This window comes from Amblyraja radiata, chromosome 5 (genome assembly GCF_010909765.2).
Source record: "Amblyraja radiata isolate CabotCenter1 chromosome 5, sAmbRad1.1.pri, whole genome shotgun sequence".
In the NCBI taxonomy this organism is placed as follows: Eukaryota; Metazoa; Chordata; class Chondrichthyes; order Rajiformes; family Rajidae; genus Amblyraja; species Amblyraja radiata.
In genome coordinates, this window is record NC_045960.1 from 29,336,815 (window position 1) to 29,353,818 (window position 17,004).

The 17,004-nt window shown below is 42.8% G+C and overlaps 1 protein-coding gene across 1 annotated transcript in view; it reads right to left on the reverse strand.

Moving 5' to 3' along the window:
- Nucleotides 1-515: 515 nt before the first annotated feature.
- The window catches only part of mdn1 (midasin AAA ATPase 1), a 162,809-nt gene continuing 146,320 nt past the window's right edge, over nt 516-17,004 (reverse strand). Inside the window, exons 93-102 of the mRNA XM_033020868.1 lie at nt 16,703-16,870; nt 14,552-14,712; nt 13,276-13,365; nt 11,375-11,490; nt 9,317-9,491; nt 7,520-7,593; nt 4,987-5,101; nt 4,459-4,522; nt 2,645-2,787; nt 516-1,093 (exon numbers count right to left, since the gene is read on the reverse strand). Coding sequence (XP_032876759.1) covers nt 908-1,093; nt 2,645-2,787; nt 4,459-4,522; nt 4,987-5,101; nt 7,520-7,593; nt 9,317-9,491; nt 11,375-11,490; nt 13,276-13,365; nt 14,552-14,712; nt 16,703-16,870 — 1,292 coding nt within the window. The 3' untranslated portion in view covers nt 516-907. The remainder of the gene's footprint in view (nt 1,094-2,644; nt 2,788-4,458; nt 4,523-4,986; nt 5,102-7,519; nt 7,594-9,316; nt 9,492-11,374; nt 11,491-13,275; nt 13,366-14,551; nt 14,713-16,702; nt 16,871-17,004) is intronic.

The window sequence follows — 17,004 nt, forward strand, 5'->3', positions numbered from 1 at the left end:
CATCACCCAGACCGACAACACCAACAGCATTGCTGGCAGCTAGACAATCTGGATCTGCACCCTTTCACTGACAGGTGCTTCGCTTCTGCCTACTCATGCCCTTTTGCAAATTAAACACTAGTTTTCTCACTTTTCCAGCACTGATGAAAGATTATCTGCCCAAAACTCTGCTTCTCTTAACAGATGGAGCCTGACCTTCCATATATCTCGACAGCTGATTCTTTATTTCCTTTCCTATTATGCAGAGTTCTTCAAGTATGCTGGAATATTAATTGCCAACTTTAGCGACTACACCACTGTAGTGGTGATAGATTATACCCATTTTTACTGACATCACTGGCTGTTTAGTGAATACTGTGTGCATTCAGTTGAGTAAGCTTCAATTCTGTCCTGCTTTACTAATTCTGTTTGTTTCGCTGTATCTCTAAACTAAACTAAATAACTACACACAATCCAAAATGTCTTCACAACTTTAAATGGGTCATGTGCTACATCAATAACATGACGCAACCAAGTAGTTTTCAGATATTGCATAATTTTATTGACATTAAAAAAATTCCGAATACAATCTTAAGAAAGAAAGCCATCTCTGAATGACACACTGAAGCTTATGTTTGTAGAAGTCACCTTCGCAACATATATCCACACTACAAAAAAGAAGTGATATTCAAACCTCCGACAGGATTTCTCATTCAATACAATAAACTGTGCCTTTGGCACAAACACCACCATGTGGTAAGATCTCAATGTGAATTAAAAAAATTCACATTATAAGCTCAGGTATTCTCAAATGACAACACACAACAGTAAGTGGATCTACAGTAAAAGTACAATTTTACAGATTGTGCATAATTTGAAACATCAATAGTTGATGACAGCAGGTGGCAACTTCCTACGAGACATTTCATTAATAATCAGACGCTGTCACCAGTTCAAACCATTGCCTGAGTGCATCACTGAGCGTCTCTGGGAGAGCATTCACATCTCGCAGTATTACATAGAAAGGGAATGGAAATTCTTCCATGTACGATTTGATTTCTGGCATTTCTCCTGGAGCCTTGAAGATGGGGACTTTGATGTCCAGGATGGAATCCTATAAGTGGAAGCAAATAATTACAAAGTTGCAGAAGATACAGGCATACAAAGAGAGTTAAGGCCCTGTCCCACTTGGCGATTTTTCCGGCGACTGCCGGCATCATTGACTGACGTATCAGGCCACCGAAAAATTTGTGTCGTGATGCCGCGTGATGACTTGCGGTGTTTTTTCAAGTGTTGCAACATTTTTTTTGTCGCCGCTGGATTTTGAAATGTTCCAAATCCTTTGGCGACACTGATATAACGCCGGCGGTCGCCGAAACAAATCGCCAAGTGGGACAGGTCCTTCATTCATTACAGAAACAGGCCCTTCGGACCAACTTGTCCATGCTGACAATGGTGCCTTTCTGAGCTCGTGCTCAGAACCTGCCATGTTTCAACTTTCCAAGATGCATAATTTCACAGGTATCGAAGTTAAATTCCATCTGCCATTACTTGGTCCACTTTCTCAGTTGATCTAGATCCTGTTATAACCATAGAAAACTTTCTTCACTGTCCACCACACCATCAATGTTGGTGACATGCACAAACGTAGCTCACCCTGGCCACCCTGTGATCTCACCTCCCACAGCACGTGGAACTGTCAAAAGCCGAAATGAAGTCCATGCACACAACGTTTATTGCCCCGTCCTTGTCAATTCTCTTGAACACTCTTTAAAAATCTCAATGATTTTCCATGCACAAAGCAATACTGACTATCCCCAATAAAGCCTTGTCTTTCCAAATGCTGATAAGTGTAGGTTTATTATTGTCACCTTTACATGCCTGCACCTAACAGATGTGCAATGTTTAATTCTCCTCCGGTGCCCCTTTCGAGATAAAATGCCCTGCACTAAGCCAGGTTAGAAATTTACTTCAATATTCAAAACCCTCTACCATCAGCACACATTGGCTATAAAACGTACCATCCACAAAATGCTCTGCAGTTATTTAGCCATTCCCACAACTTCTAAACCTCAAAGCTCCACCATCTACCATCTAGCTCTGCAAATCCCACACATCCTATGTTGGAAATAGATATAACCCACCCTTCATCATTGCTGGCTTTAAATCCTGGAACTCTCTGCACAATAATACTATGGGAATACATTGATCAGAAATACTGCAGAGGTTCAACTCATCATCTAAAAACTGAGTAAAATAAACTAAAACTTCCAAATTCCCCAAATTAATATTATAAAAATCTGTACCCAAGTTGTAACAGGTTAGTTTTTTGCAGTAATTTAACTTTTTAACCACAGCTAATTACAGGCTTGTAATTACACATCTAATGCTACAACAACATAAAAATCAGAACAAAATTGTTCTGCTTCATGCACATGATGCAATGGTTTGTTTATTATCACATGTCTCATGGGCTGGTGCAAGCTTTCATTTAACTAGAGAGATCTTTCTATGTGTAAGAAGAAACTGCAGATGCTGGTTTAGACCAAAGATGGGCACAAAATGCTGGAGTAACTCAGCAGGACAGGTAGCATCTCTGGAGAGAAGGGATGCTGCCTGTCCCACTGAGATCTATCTATGTTATATTTGTATAATTATTTCTTACCTTGGAGTCAGGATTGTCCAGAACAACAAAGATAACAAAGATGTTATTATGTCGAGCAGCCTCAACGGCTGTTGCAACTCGTTCTTTCCCCTCTAAAAACAGACCTCTTCCATCGGACACGATCAATAATAACTGTGCAGTTTCTAGCAGAAGAAAGCATTTGTTATTATATTGCTATGGTTTCACTAGCAGTTTTATACAAGGCATGAAAGTCATTTTCCTTTTATGGACAATATTACATGCATCATGTTATATGTTCCTCATTCACAACAGCCATTATAATTTTAAACAGTTTAGAGACACAAATACAATTTTGGGACATCACGGAAAACAATGCTGCTGGATTACCTCTCAATTATAAACCCGCATGATCTGGAGTTGGATGGTGGGGAGAGCACGTCAAATTTTCACAGCAGTACTAATTTTCAGCCTTCACTATTTAAAAAAAATCTTTTAAAGATAGATGGAAAAATAGCCCCTGTGCAAATAGTCCCTGTGTTCCTCCTTCTCTCCTCTCCCATCAGCCAAGAGGTATACAAGCGTGAAAACACACAGCTCCAGATTCAGGGACAGTTTCTTCCCAGCTGTTGAGGCTACTGAACCATCCTACCAACAATGAGAGAGCGATCCTGAGCTCCTATCTACCTCATGGGAGACCCACGGAATATCTTTAATTGGACTTTACTGGATTTTATCTTACACCAAACATTATTCACATAATTCCCTTTATCACTTCTTTGTGCACCTGGATGGCTCGATTGTAATCATGTATTGTCTTGCCGCCGACTGGTTAGCATACAACAAAAGCTTTTCACTGTACCTTGGTACAAGTGACAACACTGGGCGGCACGGTGGCCAAGCGGTAGAGTTGCTGCCTTACAGCGCCATAGACCCTGGTTCTATCCTGACTACCGGTGCTGTCTGTACGGAGTTTGTACGTTCTCATGGGTTTTTTCCGAGATCTTTGGTTTCCTCCCACACTCCAAAGACGTACAAGTTTATAGGTTAATTGGCTTGGTAGAAATGAAAATAGTCTTTAGTGTGTGTAGGATAGTGTTAATATGTGGGGATCGCTGATTGGTACAGACTCTTGTGGGCCGAAGGGCCTGTTTCTGCGCTGTATCTCCAAACTAAACTCAAAAATACTAATAAACTAAACTCAAACTACACTCAATACTTGGAAACATAATATTTAAGGAGTGGACTGAAGTTGTACTTCCCCGTTCTAATGATATCACCCATACAGTAGACAAAAAAATTCTTATTACTATCAGAAATGCATCACACTGGAGGGCTGTTGCATTTGTGAAGTAAATCTCATTTGTTCAGCAACTACCACTTCATTGAACTATAAATGTGCATTATTTTACAGTCCAACAATACAAAACACTGTAGACCCAAAATGCTGGAGTAACTCAGCCGGACAGGCAGCATATCTGGAGAGAGGGAATGGGCACGTTTCAGGTCGAGACCCTTCTTCAGACTGATGTCAGGGGAAGGGGTGGGACAAAGATAGAACGTAGGCAGAGACAGTAAGAATAGTGGGAGACTGGGAAGGGGATGGAGAGGGAAAGCAAGGGCTATTTGAAGTTAGAGAAGTCAATATTCATACCACTGGGATGTTAACTACCCAAGCAAAATATGAGGTGCTATTCCTCCAATTTGCGCTGGGCCTCACTCTGACAATGGAGGAGGCCCAGGACAGAAAGGTCAGATTGGGAATGGGAGGGGGAGTTGAGGTGCTACAAATAAGTGAAGTAATACAAAACACTGCAGTACAAATGGCCAGCCTACATAAACCATGTCAAGCTGACCTGGATTTCCTTGTTGGGATTGGTGCTGTGCTGCAACAAACATGTTGGCTGCAGATTCCAGAAACTGAAAGTTGAAAATCAGAATTAGCCATATTAGTTCATCTTTAAAACAAATTACGTTTAACCTAATGCAATCACATTTTTATCTTGCGTTTTGCAGGCCAGTTCTTACATTTACCAAAATGGTCTTAAAGTTTACTTTAAAAAGATGCTCCTTAAAACGGTTTAATTTGACAAATGTCATGGTGACTACAATATACACAACTAATTTTACATTACATATGCCATCTAAGGTGTTGAAATTGACAAACTAGCAACAAGCAGCATAGATCTAATCAATTCCACCTCTGCTAAAAAGCTTGATTGCAAAGAGAGGGAAACAATTCATGTTGCAGTGTTGAAAAGATAGAAGCTTGCAATGTGAAAACAATGCTACATTGATAAGCCGTCAACTGCTAGACAGCAATGTATCCCCCTGCATTAATTTTATATACACAGCCAATTCTTGATGGCTTAACGCCTACCAACCTGAGCTATCTTGGTTTTCTTCTGTTGGAACTGACAGCTCCGCAGTATTCTTGCTCCTGATTGATCACTGAACTGCTCGTGGAATGGGTGCAGCAACTGAACACTCTCTCCAAAGCTGAAACAGGACATAACACAGCTGGATGAGGAGTCTGTTACAAGGCTGCTGAGCTCATGCAAAGAAATTAGAAAGTCACAAACAGAGCTCGAGTGAATTGATCTAATAACATCTAGAATAGAATACAATGCATTTATTGTCATTCAAACCTAGGTTTGAACGAAATATCATTTCTACAGTTTTTTACATTACAAAACAATCCAAGAACCACACTTAACACAGTTTACATAAACATCCATCACAGTGAGTCTCCAACATCTCCTCACTGTGATGGAAGGCAAAGTCTTTATCTCTTCCCTTTGTTCCTTCTCCCGTGGTCCAGCAGTCCAACTGCAGTGTCGAGGCGAACTGGGGCTCCGATGTTAAAGCCCCCGGCGGGCGATGGTAAGTCCTGAGGCCGTTTAAGCCCCGCCGGGCGATGTTAGGCCCCGGCTCCATGTAGTTAGACCCGCGATTCCAGCGGGAGAAGTCGCCGTTGCGGAGCTCGGAAAAGCGGTCTCCCACCAGGGACTTGGAGCTCCCGATGTTCCCGTCCACCGGGTCTGCGGCCAGTGCCTCTGAACTCCAAAGTCGGGTCACAGCCGCACGCCACCACAGGTCTTCCCGCTCCGAAGTTGGAAAGCTCCGCGATGTCAGTTCCGCAGGCTCTGCAACTGGAGCCCCCAGGTTAGTCCCAGCCGGAGGTCGCCGCCGGCTGCATGATGTTAGGCCCAACGACATGCGAGACCCGACAGGGAATAGTCGGGTCCCCGCACAGGGAAGAGATTTAAACGGTTTCCCCCACAGCCCCCCCACCACCCCCCACATATACACAGCTAAAAAAATAAAATAAAAACTAACTCAAGACATACATTTAACAAGACAAAAATAAAAAAAGACAGATGACTGTAGTCGAGCCGCTGCCGTTAGGCGCCACCACTCCCACTGATCTAGTACTTCGATCTGAAATTGTCAAATGACAGTTTGACAAAAGCGGCTCTCAAAGATAATATAAAATATTCCCCAGTAAAAAAAGATACTTATGAATGCAGATGGCAACATTCAAATACAGTATCAAATAATATACAGGTTTAATGACTTCATCCACTGAAGTAATTGAGCAAAACCATTGGAGGTTATAACCTGATATGCAGTTTGCATATCGGGCCAATAGATCTGTGGATGACGCAGTCAACTTGGGCCTGAACTTCATCCTCCCACACCTAGACCGCCAGGGGACCTATGCAAGGATTTTGTTTGTTGATTTTAGCTCCATTGTACCAGAGATACTACACTCCAAACTTTCCGAGTTGACTGTGCCTGAACCCCTCTGTCGGTGGATCACCAGCATCCAGACAGACAGGAAGTAGCAGGTGAGGCTGGGAAAGCACATCTCGGACCCGCAGACCCTCAGCATAGGAGCACCACAAGGCTGCGTACTCTATCCTCTCCTCTACACCAACGACTGCACCTCCACAGTCTCCTGTCAAGCTTCTCAAGTTTGCGGATGACACAACCCTGATTGGACTGATCCAGGATGGGGAGGAATCTGCCTACAGACAGGAAGTGATACAGCTGGTGTCCTGGTGCCATCACAACAGTCTGGAGCTCAATGCTCTCAAGACAGTGGAATTGATAGTAGACTTTAGGAGAGCTCACCCCACTCACCATCACCAACACCACAGTCACATCTGTGGAGTATTTTAAGTTTCTGGCAACCATCATCTCCAAGGACCTTAAATGGGGGGCCACCATCGAATCCATAGTCAAAAAGGCACAACAGAGGATGTACTTCCTGCTGCAGCTGAGGAAGCACAATCTGCCACAGGCAATGATGGACCAATTCTATACGGCCATCGTAATCTCTCACCTTCTCCATCATGGTCTGGTTTGGCTCAGCCACCAAGCATGACATCTGGAGGCTGCAGGGAATCGTCCGATCAGCTGAGAAGGTTATTGGCTGCAACCTTCCCCCCCCCAATGACGAACTGTACACTGCAAGGGCCAGGAAGCGAGCGGGTAAGATCACCTTTGACCCTCTCACTCTTGCCACAAACTCTTTGAATCACTTCCCTCTGGAAGGCAACTGCCACAGCCAGACATAAAAACAGCTTGTTTTCCACGAGTAGTAGCTCTGCTCAATAACCAACAATCTGTAGCCTCCTTTTGCTCTGGTAGTTTATTTAATTCACATGTTTAATCAATAATGTTTTATTATTAATGTTTAATGTTTTATGTGTCATTCCTAACTGTCACTGTATGTTATGTTGTCACTTGCGGGCAGAGTACCAAGGCAAATTCCTTGTATGTGAATACTTGGGCAATAAACTTATTCATTCATTCATAAATTATATTGACCATATTCTTGATCAATATTCATTTTCTCTACAAATGCCGCTAGAAAATAGATTCCAATGCCTGTAGGCAGCCATCACTCACCTGCACACAGCAACCTGTCCAACCTCTAGAAGTGAGAGAGCATTACCAATCACAGCCAAGGCTTCAAAGGCTAGCTGCAAAATAAACATACTTATATTAGGGCTTTCAGGAGTTGGTCAGATTAGTTCAAGGAAAAACATTCCTACAAATACATAGTTTCAAGCTCCCCCTCTTGGGCGATTGAATGCATATAACTCAGCAAGAGATTAGCATTGTGAGGATTTACACAGTGAAACATACCAGCTGAATTGGAGTTCAGCAATTTTCCTGTCACTGAATAGCCATTAGCTTTTTTTAAAGGTGGAGATTCATAGGTTCTTGATTAGTACGGATCAATTTCTCTGCTGGGATAAATAATGAATGAATGAATGAAAACGTTATTGTCATTCAGATATACACCTAGACACAGTGCACCTTGAACGAAATTTCGTTGCATTTGACTCTCCAATCAGGTAAATAGTAAAAGTAAAAGTGCTAGGTGCGTCCATAAAAATGCCTCATGTGCATGGTTCTGTAAAATAAATATATATAAAAAGTTTTTAAAAAGTGTCGATATTTAAAAAGTTCTAGCCTCGGTTTTGTTGATTGTTCAGTAATCTTATGGCCTGGGGGATGAAGCTGTTGCAGAACCTGGTTGTCCCGCTCTTCATGCTGCGGTACCTCCTCCCAGAGTTAAGCAGTATAAACAGTCCAAATTGTGGGTGTGTGGGGGCTCTGGTAATGCCCTTAGCTCTAATCAGACAGCGCTTGTACCCCATGTCCATGATGGAAGGAAGAGAAGTCCCAACGTTTTATCGTATCGTGTTGTGTCAGGGGTTAAGAGTAGAAGGCAGGAAAATGGGGTTGAGAGAAAGAGAGATAGATCAGCTATGATTGAATGGCAGAATCGACGATGGGCCGAATGGATTATCCCACTCCTATAACTTATGAACTTAACACTAGAGTTATGGAGACAAGGAATTGCAGATACTGGTTTACAAAAATAGACAGTGCTGGAGTAACTCAGCGGATGCTGGCAAGTTATAGGTGCATACAGGCGGAGGAGGGGGTGGTTGGATTTGTAGATGCTTGTCAAAGGCCCGAGCACTTCGCATTCTGATTAGGTAGCCGACAGGCATCACTCGACTGACCGACTGACTGGATTTCTGTTTCTATAGGACGTGACCTGCCTGTGGAGAGTGGCAAAGGTGGACAATTTGCCTGGCGAGATGGTCCTCTGCTTAGAGCCTTGAAGGCTGGACATTGGATTGTTTTAGACGAGGTGGGTACTGATCAATTGTTATGTTAAACTCTATGCAGTATCTTGTGGGCTGAGTATATTTCCACGATTAGCACCTTTTAATTTCTGATTTGAATGCAAAGTGCCTGTTCTCTTTGGGTATGGAATAAGTACTACCAACATAAAGATCTTATAGAAACATATAAAATTCTTAAAGGATTGGACAGGCTGGATGCAGGAAAAATGTTCCCGATGTTGGGGGAGTCCAGAACCAGGGGGTCACAGTTTAAGATTAAAGGGTAGGCCATTTAGGACTGAGATGAGGAAAAACTTTTTCACCCAGAGAGTTGTGAATCTGTGGAATTCTCTGCCACAGAAGGCAGTGGACGCCAATTCATTTGATGTTCTCAAGAGAGAGTTGGATTTAGCTCTTAGGAATCAAGGGATATGGGAAGAAAGCAGGAACGGAAAACTGATTTTGGATGATCAGCCATGATCATATTGAATGGCGGTGCTGGCTCAAAGGGCCAAATGGCCTACTCCTCCACCTATTGTCTATGTTTGTAAATAAGCCATACCTGTTTGGAGTGGTTATCAACCATGCTGGAAGAATCATCAATAGCCAAACAGATCTGGTACTGCCGCTTGTTTGGCTTTGTTCTGCGAAGCCAGATTTTGTCCTTGCGGAATTGACTTGCGATGTAGGGAATCACTTTGCGCATGTTCAACCGTTTTCCTGTTCGATAATCCCCTCTGGAAACAAGCACATGGGATGAAATGTGTAGGAAGGAACTGAACATGCTGGTTTACACTGAAGATAGACACAAAACGCTGGAGTAACTCAGTGGGCCAGGCAGCACTTCTGGAGAAAAGGAATAGGTGATGTTTCAGGTCAAAACCCTCCACTAGTTTCCCTCTCCCCTGACTCTCAGTCTGATGAAGGGTTCTGACCCGAAACTTCACCTCTTCCTTTTCTCCAGAGATGCTGCCTGACCCACTGATTAATCCAGCATTTAGTTTATCACATGGGGTGAAAGCTAGGTCACCAATCCAGCAAGATAGTCTTCCAAGAAACCTTCATGGACAAATTGTAAACACGTATTGAAGTGGCCACAAAATAATACTGCAGCGATATACGAGGGGGCAGAGCCTATGACCTTACATCAGCCTGCTGAAATGGCCACCCACCAGAAACGTTAACCATTTCTCACTCCACAAATGCTGCCCGACGATTTTGCAGGATATGAGTGTTGTTGAAGTTGTTCTGGTGATGGTTCTCTTGATAGTGTCCCAGGATATAAATGCAGCGATGAGGGATCAGCTGAGAACGGGGGGGGGGGGGGGGGGGGGGGGGGGGGGGGGTGATGCAGAGAATGGAGTGGGGATAGGGAGGGGTGGGGGGCTTCCGCCACGTGGCGGTATCCGGCAGAAGACAGGATTGTTCGGTGAACCAGCACCACTGTGTCGCTAATGTTTTCAACGATGATGAATGAATATATGCAAAACAAAGCATTTCACTGCATCTCGCCACATGTGACCTACATTGATGCAAGACCTGTCAAGTACCCTGTAGGTTGCAATGTTTCTGTGAGCTTGCTGCTCTTCACAATGTTGGTGGTGGGGCTACCATTGTGGAGAATGCAGTCTCTTTACGTAGCAGAGGGAATAAATGTTTTGGATAACTGGTGGCTGCTCTATTCTAAATGCAATCAAGTGTGGAAAGTCATTGGAGTGGCACTCATTCGTACACACAGAGTCTACTCCACCACAATCTTGACACGTAAATAGCAGATAAATTCTAGGCGTGTCAGATCATGAGTAACTTGCTGCATTGTACCCAGCCTATAACCGGGAAAAGCATCTATTGACCGGCAGAAAGTTTCTTAGTACAAGAGTTGTAGCAAAATAAATTGCAGCCCCGATTCAGAATCAGAAATCTGCAGAGGATCAAAGATTTAGAGATAGTTCATTTCAGGGGAATCATTTGATTAAAACATGGCGGGCTGTAAATTGAGCATTTATATCCAGTATTATTTAAATGAAATGTCCACTTGTGGCAATGGTGATAATACTAAATAAGTAATGCATATTCCATTCTGAGTTTGCTATAAATGTGCACAGTTAATCTTTGTTTTGAGGGACCTAAATCGCAGCATTGCCTCAAATGAAAAAGGAATAGAGGCAACGTTTTTCTTATTAATCAACAATGATCCAATTATTACTGGGGCACTTGCTTCATTATTTAATATAAAAGTAAATGGTGCTATATTGATGGACAATTTAAAAAATTGTTTCATAGCCACGTATAGACCATTGCAATCTGCAAGTGCTGTTTACGTCAGTTCTGGAGAATAACATACAACATAGATTCTTGATAAGTACGGGTGTCAGGGGATATGGGGAGAAGGCAGGAGACTAGGGTTAGAAGAGAGATAGATCGGCCATGGTTGAATGGCGGAGTAGACGTGGGCCAAATGGCCTAATTTTTCTCCTATCACTAATGACTTTATGAATGAATGAATTAGGTTATTGGCCAATTATTCACATACAAGGAATTTGCCTTGGTGCTCCGCATCAAGTATGACATAATTTTGCGTGGTCTATAATTTGAGAGAATAAAGGGCATGAGCACTGACCTGAGTTTAGCTGCCTGTGTGGGTTCCAGTATAAGACGAAGTTGTTCACATAGCTGCTGTGATAGAGGAGCTGTCAATGTCTGGTACTGTTGCCACATCACAGCTGCGGCTTTCTCCTGGTAAGGGCAGAAGAGCACAAGGGAAAATAACTTCACGTCAAATACGTGGAAGCACATGATTTTCACACCACAGAAAGGAAACTTTACTTGTACTTCCATTGATTTTGTACTTACACTAATTACAGACACATTCATGGGAGGTGGTCTTGGAGGAGAGGATGCTCCTCAAACTGCAGAGCATCCTGGACATCCCCTCCATGATGCACTGGTCAACCTGAGAAGTACCTTCAGCAAAAGACTGGTTCCACCAAGATGCAGGACTGAACGCCACAGGAGATCCTTCTTACGTGTGGCTATCAAACTTTACAACTCCTCCCCCTTCTGTAGTGGGGTAGACTGAGACTGACTCCTCCCCCCCTCCCCAATCTTTGCACACCCCCCAAGCCTTTCCACTCATCACTTTAATTTCATGTTTCACGTATTTTGTGTTTTTTGAGTTTTTGTAGCTGTTGGCAGATCAATTTCCCTCCTGGGATAAATAAAGTTCTATCGTATCGTAAAATGGAAACAATGAAATCAACATCTGGGTGTGTTACCAATATACTGCATCACCAGGATCAGAATGAGCAATCCCCTTTGAAACCAACTCCAGACATAGGTTTTGTAAAGAAGGTAAGAAGGGACTGTAGATGCTGGTTTACACCGAAAATGCTGGAATAACTCAGCGGGTCCGGCAGCATCTCTGGAGAAAAGGAATAGGTGACATTTCGGGTCGAGGCCCTTCAGAGATGCTGACCAACCCATATATTTTGTTAATTTGCCTTTACCACCCTCTTCCACCAGTACCACTATCCCTTCCGTCATACAACCTTTCTCACCCTTTCCCTTTGTTCTCTCCACCACTCTTCCCTTTCCTTGTAACAGACTCACCACGAATGAAGTCAACAATTTTAATTCCTCTTTTTGCCACAAGACCTGCTGACTATTTCCAACATTGATGCTTCCACATCTAAACTGCAATGGTCATATGAATAGGTACGGTGGAAGTACACAAGTGCAGTCTTATGACAATAATCTCGACTTGACTTGAGTTTCCACTGATTGGACTTTGAGCAGCAGCTTGAGATGTACTCTCTATTCCTGTAACTCTGAGTGAAGCTACATTTGGAAACAGCCTTCAGGCAGTTGATCCAGATGTCCATTTACAGGTGTACACAGGCCCAATTTTGCTTTTTGAATCACTGAAAATCCCATGAACCTAAATACACATGCATTTTTGTAACAGCTTCGCTGGAAATTGATCAGATAAGAATCTGTCTACTTTTACAGTTCTTGATCAGAAATAGCTAACCTGGCAGAAAATTGGTCCTTTAATTAATTTTTTATGACTCCTGTGGTCAATCAGCGAATTTCAGTCTCAAACATCCGAGTACAATTGAAATTCAATAAGTTTACCAAAATACCACAGGCATTTAATTAAACTGCCAGTACCCACGATTTGAGAATTATATTATCTTGATCTTTTCTCTCACAAACTGGCCGCATCTCCACAGCCAAAATTAAAATTAAGTTCAAGTAATTAAACAACGATAGACACAAAAAGCTGGAGGAACTTAGCAGGCCAGGCAGCATCTCAGGAGAAAAGGAATTGGTGATGTTTCAGGTCGAGACCTATCATCAGACATGTCTGATGAAGGGTTCCGACCAGAAACACCACCCATTCCTTCTCTCCAGAGATGCTGCCTGACCCACTGAGTTACTCCAGCATTCTGTGTCCATCTTCAGTGTAAACCAGCATCTGCAGTTCCCTCCCACACATAATTAAACCTGCTGATCACTTACCTTTTCTGGATCACCTGCCTCTTCATTCTGCCAAGCATTCAGTTGCTCTTCCAGCTTTTTACGCAGTTCCTCTGGGTCAAGGACGACGCTCTGAAAAGCAAACATTTCACTCAAACCCCAAACAGTAAAGCAAAGGCGGAGTTTTGAGTCCGTGCTAGTGGCTGGTAAGATACCAGGAGACTGGGCGGCAGCTAAAGTTGTTCCTTTTATTTTAAAAGGGCAGCAGGGATAAGCTAGATAACTATAAGCTGGTCAACCTTCCATCAGAGGTGGCAACATTATTGCAAAACAAAATCTAAGGGATAGGATTTGCATACATTTGGAAATGCAGGATCTGATGGCCAGCATGGCCCAGTGCAGGAGGAATCCCATTACACTCATTTAATTTGACCTCCTTTAGAAAGGAGACTAGGAGGAAATTCTTGTCAAAGGTTATGGGGAGAAAGCAGGGGAATGGGGTTGAAAACGAAAGATAGATCAGCCATGATTAAATGACGGCGTAGACTCAATGGGCCAAATGGCCTAATTCTGTATGAACTTATGTTAGCAGCAGTTCAGAGAATTGATCAGATTGATGCCTGACGTGGATGGGCTTATGAAAGTAAGCTAGGAGAGGTTTTTCTTGTATCTGATGGAAGGCAGGGGAGACTTGATTAAAAAATATAAAATCCCAAGGTGCCTTGATAGGGTAGAAAACACATCTTTAACAATGAAAGATTCATCCCATACCCGATCAAGATTATGGTCTGTAAACCGCAACATGGTGGAAGTGACCATTTCAAGCCTCCTTGTTAAGAAATTCACAATGTTCCAACAACCATCATTCATCAAAACATAGCTCTTGAAATTAATTTTTAACCAAATTAATCCCATCCATTCCAGACATTTTCAACAAAAGATGCCTCCAAAAAGCCTCCAACATTATAAAGGACTTCCCCCATCCATCCCATGGACTCTTTGCCCCTCTGCCGTACGGCAGGAGGCACCGGAGCATCAAGGCCAGCACCACCAGGATGTGCAAGAGCTTCTTCCCCCTGGCTGTTAGAATGAACACCCTGCTGCCCCCCAACGCACATACATCTCACTTAAAGCACATGCAAGCACACGCTGCACTGGCACCTCACATCAATATCAACTACTATGCACCTTGCACCTCAGCTCTGTGAGGAACGACATTTCGTTCAAATGTATACTTATATGTTCGAATGACAATTATTATTATCATTATTATTACTATTATTATTATTATTATTATTATGCCCGTGAAGTTTCCTACTTGTTCCATGTCCTCAGTTAACAGGTCATGCACAGTATGGATTGTGGACTCCCTGCTTCTCTCAGGCTTCGGTTCTTTTTCAGAGTCCAACAAGTCATCTTTGGAAACATCCATATCTTCAGTGTTGGGAAGATGCAGCTCCGATTCAAGACTGTCATGTCCTACAATAACCACAACGGGTTAATACAAACATGCTCCCAAACGGACCAGAGTCAGAGTGCTTTTCAGAAGATAACTAAAAAGGCAATACGGGGAGAAAAGATGAGGTACGAAGGTAAGCTAGCCAAGAATATAAAGGAGGATAGTAAAAGCTTCTTTAGGTATGCGAAGAGAAAAAATTAGTTAAGACCAAAGTTGGACCCTTGAAGACTGAAAAGGGTGAATTTATTATGGGGAACAAAGAAATGGCAGATGAGTTGAACAGGTACTTTGGATCTGTCTTCACTAAGGAAGATACAAATAATCTTCCTGATGTACTAGTGGCCAGAGAATCTGGGGTGACGGAGAAACTGAAGGAAATGTACATTAGGCAGGAAATAGTGTTGGGTAGACTGATGAGACTGAAGGCTGATAAATCCCCAGGGCATGATGGTCTGCATCCCTGGGTACTTAAGGAAGTGGCTCTAGAAATTGTGGATGCATTGGTGATCATTTTCCAATGTTCTATAGATTCAGGATCAGTTCCGGTGGATTGGGTAGCTAATGTTATCCCACTTTTTAAGAAAGGCGGGAGAGAGAAAACAGGGAATTATAGACCAGTTAGCCTGACGGCGGTGGTGGGGAAGATGCTGGAGTCAATCATAAAAGATGAAATAGCGGCACATTTGGACAGCAGTAACAGGATCGGTCCGAGTCAGCATGGATTTACGAAGGGGAAATCATGCTTGACTAATCTTCTGGAGTTTTTTGAGGATGTAACTAGGAAAATGGACAAGGGAGAGCCTGTGGATGTTGTGTACCTGGACCTTCAGAAAGCATTTGATAAGGTCCCACATAGAAGATTAGTGGGCAAAATTAGGGCACATGGTATTGAGAGTAGAATGCTGACACGGATAGAAAATTGGTTGGCAGACAGGAAACAAAGAGTAGGGATTAACGGGTCCCTTTCAGAATGGCAGGCAGTGACTAGTGGGATACCGCAAGGCCCGATGCTGGGACCGCAGCTATTTACAATATTTATTAATGATTTAGATGAAGGGATTAAAAGTAACATTAGCAAATTTGCAGATGACACAAAGCTGGGTGGCAGTGTGAACTGTGAGGAAGATGCTATGAGAATGCAGGGTGACTTAGACAGGTTGGGTGAGTGGGCAGATGCAGTTTATTGTGGATAAATGTGAGGTTCTCCACTCTGGTGGTAAAAACAGTAAGCAGATTATTATCTAAATGGTGTCAAGTTAGGAAAAGGGGAAGTACAACGGGATCTGGGGGTCCTTGTTCATCAGGCTATGAAAGTAAGCATGCAGGTACAGCAGGCAGTGAAGAAAGCGAATGGCATGTTGGTCTTCATAACAAGAGTATAGGAGCAAAGAGGTCCTTCTGCAGTTGTACAGGGCCCTAGTGAGACCACACCTGGAGTATTGTGTGCAAATTTGGTCTCCAAATGTGAGGAAGGACATTCTTGCTATTGAGGGAGTGCAGCATAGGTTTACATGGTTAATTCCCGGGATGGCGGGACTGTCATATGCTGAGAGAATGGAGCAGCTATTATATTGGATATAATACAGGTGATGAATTAAGGAACACTATTTGATCACAGGAACTGAACAGGTAATAACGTGATTTTGATTGGGAACTAGAGAAGCACTTTGGAAATTAAGCAGAAAAAGTCTTGGATTAAAACAGCATAGGGAAAAAAAATCATGTTTCCCTGAGTAATTGTCTCTTAAAAACTGTTGCAAATGTAACCGCAGGTGGCCACTGAAATTGATAACCAATTGCTTCTATTGACAGACGTGCAATGATACTCTTGTTAATGTAAATCTACAACTCCCTAGCCCGCAACCCCTTTCCACTATTGACACAATTGTCTTTTATAACCTGATTTTCTATAACATAAGGTTTCTTAGGAATGCATCAATTGCATTCAGCAGAACTATCTGTAGAAAAGTGCTGAAAGGTGTGGCGTACTGTGGTTGTGTGTTTAATTACCTGATGCTGTTGTAGTTGACGGCCTTTCTTTCTCAGGCTTCAGTTCCTGTACATCCACACACTCCAGTTCCTCTTCCTGAATGGTTTCCATTTGAATGGATTCAGATTCTTCATCTTGCTCTTCCTGGCTTGCTCCACCTACTTTTTGTTGCTCTGTTGTGGCTGCATCTAAAATGGGCATTTTTATAATAATTAGAGCAATGGTTTGCAACCCCCTTCCTCCCGTACACAGCATAAGAGTTTCTCCAGCAGAACGCAAAGATCAGATGGATGGAAAGCAGTAGTTCGGGAATTTGAACAAT